This window comes from Chenopodium album, chromosome 21 (genome assembly GCF_948465745.1).
Source record: "Chenopodium album chromosome 21, dcCheAlbu1.1, whole genome shotgun sequence".
Lineage (NCBI taxonomy): Eukaryota > Viridiplantae > Streptophyta > Magnoliopsida > Caryophyllales > Amaranthaceae > Chenopodium > Chenopodium album.
The window spans coordinates 16,238,508-16,242,450 of NC_137854.1; the positions used below are offsets into that span (position 1 = coordinate 16,238,508).

A 3,943-nucleotide genomic window follows, 5' to 3' on the forward strand; every position below is an offset into this window, starting at 1 on the left:
CTAGCCAAGGAAAGCAACCAAAGCAAGTGGCAAACCAATAATCAAAGGAGCCAAACTCGAAAGACCTACGGCTCCATTAGTAGACGACGTTGACGGGGTTGATCCGGAAGCTTTAGCAGTTACTTGTAGCTTCATGCCCTTAGCACAATGTCCAGGGGTGCCACAAATGAAGTAAGCTGGACCTTCCTTTAAAGTAATGGTGGTATTTCCACCAGTGTGTGTTTCAAGAGCATTGCTAGAAACACAATTGTCGTACTCACTTTTGCTTACTTCTTCCACATTGTGTGTGAAATCGTAGATAAAAGCTGGTATATGAAATTACAGTCGAGTTTGGTTAAGCAATTATTTATGAAATTATGAGTACTCAACTTATGCATAGATATTGTCTAATATAAATAGGCAAAGCACTAAGTTTTTAATGATGAAATTCACGTACAGGTTGTTTGTGTTCATGAAAATTCTAATTCAATCCTTTTTGTTATTCTGTTCTTACAAAGGTTATACTAGTTAATTAGTACTTGTTCGGCCCAACATTAGGGGTCAAAATCTTCCATAATTTTAATTAAAAGGTATAATATGTGGAGTAATTAGACGGGTTAAAAACTAATCTAATCCGAAAAAACCCAATTATATATTTCGGCTCGTATGAACATAATAATAATTTAACATGATTCAACTTTTAACAAAATTCAATCTAACATGACCCGATCGGGGCTAACCAATTTCGACCCATGTATCGAATTGACATCTCTAGGAGTGATACAAGTATTTGAGTTGGGCCGTCCAGCCTGAGTTATTATATGAATGAATTATATCTATATTCCCAGGCCATAAAAAATAAATAAAATAAATTTATGATTATATTTCACTTTTATTTGATGAACAATGATAACATGTAAAGGATAGTTCAACAAAGAATGAAAAACTATACTTCGTATTAAACAAACACTTTGTACATTCCTTATTTTTAAGAGAATTACTCAACGATAGCCATGTAAAATTACATATTCTTAACGGTAACATCATTTTTTACAAATTCTACCAAATAGCATTATTTTTAATCAGTTTCCCTAACATGAAAATATTTTTGTAATTAACAGCTAATTAACTTAATTAAACAAGAGTTAACATAATAATAATAAACCCCCCCAAGACCCTAGCTAGCCACCCTGCCCCCACCCCGCCCTTAGCTTGCTCCCCACCTCGGCCACCCCCGTCGGCGCATATTACCCCTTAAACCGCACATTGGCATCGACTACACCCCACCTTGACCCCTGAACCACCCTCTTCCCTTGAATCACCTTCCCCCTCCCTAAAACCCCCTCACCTCCTCTTGAAAAGTTCTTCCTCCCTATCGGCCGGTGCCAAACCCCCTTCCCATCGGTAACATAATTGGACGGAGAACGTTAGTGGGTAGTGCTACCCAAACGTTTCCAAACTTACGGGTAGTTCTAAACAAATAAAAAAAAAAAGGGTAGTTGTTTACAAATGACCCTATCTTTAGGGTAGTTTTACACAAAATTTTCCTAATCTTAAACCTTCCTCTTTTTTTTAGGCAAATTTGTGAGGAAGGTCCTTTTTATGAGGTCGACCTTGTGTGGAAGGTCCTTTTATGAAAAAGGTGGCACTAAAGGTCCTTATATAAACATTGGGTTGCGAGGAGGGTCCTTTGACCGTTCTCGGGCATTGACCAATTTTTTCTGGCCATTTAAAATCACGTGACCCCTTAAGTTCCCCTTATTTTTTTAATTTTTTTTTCCTTTCCCCTCTTTTCTCACGATTTTCCCTCTTTCCCCCCATATATCCCTTAAAAAACCCTAATTTCAGAACAAAATTAATCCCAAATCTTCAATTCTTATCCCTGAAATTACAATTGAAGGCCAATCAAAGCCATTCAACCAAAGCCGGTGCTGCGTGCTCTTCTTTCCTCCTCACCTTAGCGTTGTTGCTTGAACTTTTCCCCATCGTCTTCTTCGTTCTTTAATTTTTGCCGGTTATTGGTGGGTGGGTAGTGTTCATGGGGGTTGTGGGTTTGGGTTTTAGTGGGGTGGATGTTCGAGGTGTGGGTTTTAATGGATGGTTTTCGTAGGTGGCCGGTTCTCAATGAGTATGGTTGGTTATGGGTAAATCTAGAGTGGTTGGTTAGTCTGGATCAGTAGTTCTTTAATTAGATCGGTGGTTCTGGTGAAATTAAACACTATAACAACCATAATTCTAATTCTAATTGTTGTTTCCAAGCTTAATTTAAAGGGGGAAAAAGGGAAATCAAGGGAAAAGAGGGAAAAAGGAGAATAAAAAAAAAACCTCATTTAAGTGGTCACGTGCACATCACGTGATTATTTTCGGCCGGAAAAAATTGGTCAAAGGACCGTCCCCACAACCCAATGTTCATATAAGGACCTTTAATACCGCCTTTTTCATAAAAAAGACCTTCCACACAAGGTCGACCTCATAAAAGGACCTTTCTCGCAAATTTTCCTTTAATTTTTTTATAAGTAACTTGGAGTAGTTTAAATTTTTTTTTTTATCTAATACAAGTAAATTTTAAAAAGCTCACTATTTTGGCCTTTTGGAAATCTTGGTGTAGAATAACAGGATGGAAATCTAAACTTCTTAGAAGAGGTACCTTTACAATTCTGTTCTTAATTCTTACCCTTTTTACTTTGAAAATCTTGGGTTTGTTTGGCATCATTGTGGTTTTCTATTTTTTGGTTTTTGGTTTTTAAAAATCATATGATATATGTCACATAATGAATCAAAAATTAGTCAAACTTATTAAAACCATGATAATTATGAAAACTGACAACATTTTTCTTGTTTCCTGTTTTTGGTTTTTTGTTTTCAAAAAAACTGGAAACTGAAAACAAAAAATAATGCCAAACAAGCCCTTAATAATCCTTTTTTATTTAATTTTAATATTTATAAGATCTCTTTTATTATTAATTTTTTTCTTTAGATTGTAAGAGAGTTTCATATAACTATTGTATGGGAAGTTTAATTATGTTTCGATACTTTTATGATCATTTAACTTATGTTTATTTCAAGAGTAGCATGCTTGCAAGACCTAAATTTGAAAATACAATTCAACCAAAAGGAAGAGAAACTTACTAAGCTTATCACCAGCACTTAGCGATCTGGTGGTCCATACGGTGTAGTTAGTGGCTAAGTTCCAAAAAACGGGGTAATTCAAGGGAGGGTAATCCATGGCAAAAACCGACGGTGTGGCCATCAGGATCACAACAAACACCGCTGCAAAGGCCATCACTATGTAGGTGCTGTAAATGCTATGTATCTAGAGCAGAAGCAAAGACAATTGTTTACTATATGTTCATCTTAAACGGGGCAGCATGTAACATTATATAGAGAAACTGGTCAAAAATGACCACGAAAACTAAGATTTGAACGTGATTTATTATTAGTTGGCTATAATGATGTTATCCAACTAATACTATTAATTAAACATATAACATCATTGTATAAACCAATTAATACACGACTTTTATATAATTGTAAAGACATTCAATTTTTGGTTGATACTTGCTAGCTGTGAATCTGTTATTCACTTATTCGTATGCACGTTTGAGTAATGATTCAACTCTACTAACTATATACAAGTATATAGTATCATAGAATGTACATACTAATTATGCTTTACTAACCTCTCAAAATTTTAATCCTTTTGACTTGAGCACAGGTAACCTCCATGTTGTAACATGGTGTGCACGTCTTAATGCGTCGTCCTATGAAAATTTTGTTATTTATAGTAGCTAAAAAAAGATCCTTTTTTTTTTGTTTTTTTGTTTTTTTTTTTTTAAATTTTAATTTATTGATAAAAAAGTTTTATTTATTTTTTGACAAATTAATAAAAAAAAAGTTAAAGTTGTTTATCAAAAAAATAAAAAAAAAGTTAAATTTAGTTCAGTAAAATAAAGGCACACTAAGA

At 34.4% G+C, this 3,943-nt stretch overlaps 1 protein-coding gene across 1 annotated transcript; it reads right to left on the minus strand.

Annotated features, from left to right (window-relative positions):
• On the minus strand, positions 1-3,262 carry LOC145600505 (uclacyanin-3-like). Its single transcript, XM_081656391.1, has 2 exons — positions 3,109-3,262; positions 1-305 (listed from the first exon to the last, which is right to left on the minus strand). Exons 1-2 carry the CDS (start codon positions 3,260-3,262, stop codon positions 1-3), a joined length of 459 nt encoding a protein of 152 aa, XP_081512517.1.
• Positions 3,263-3,943: the final 681 nt, after the last annotated feature.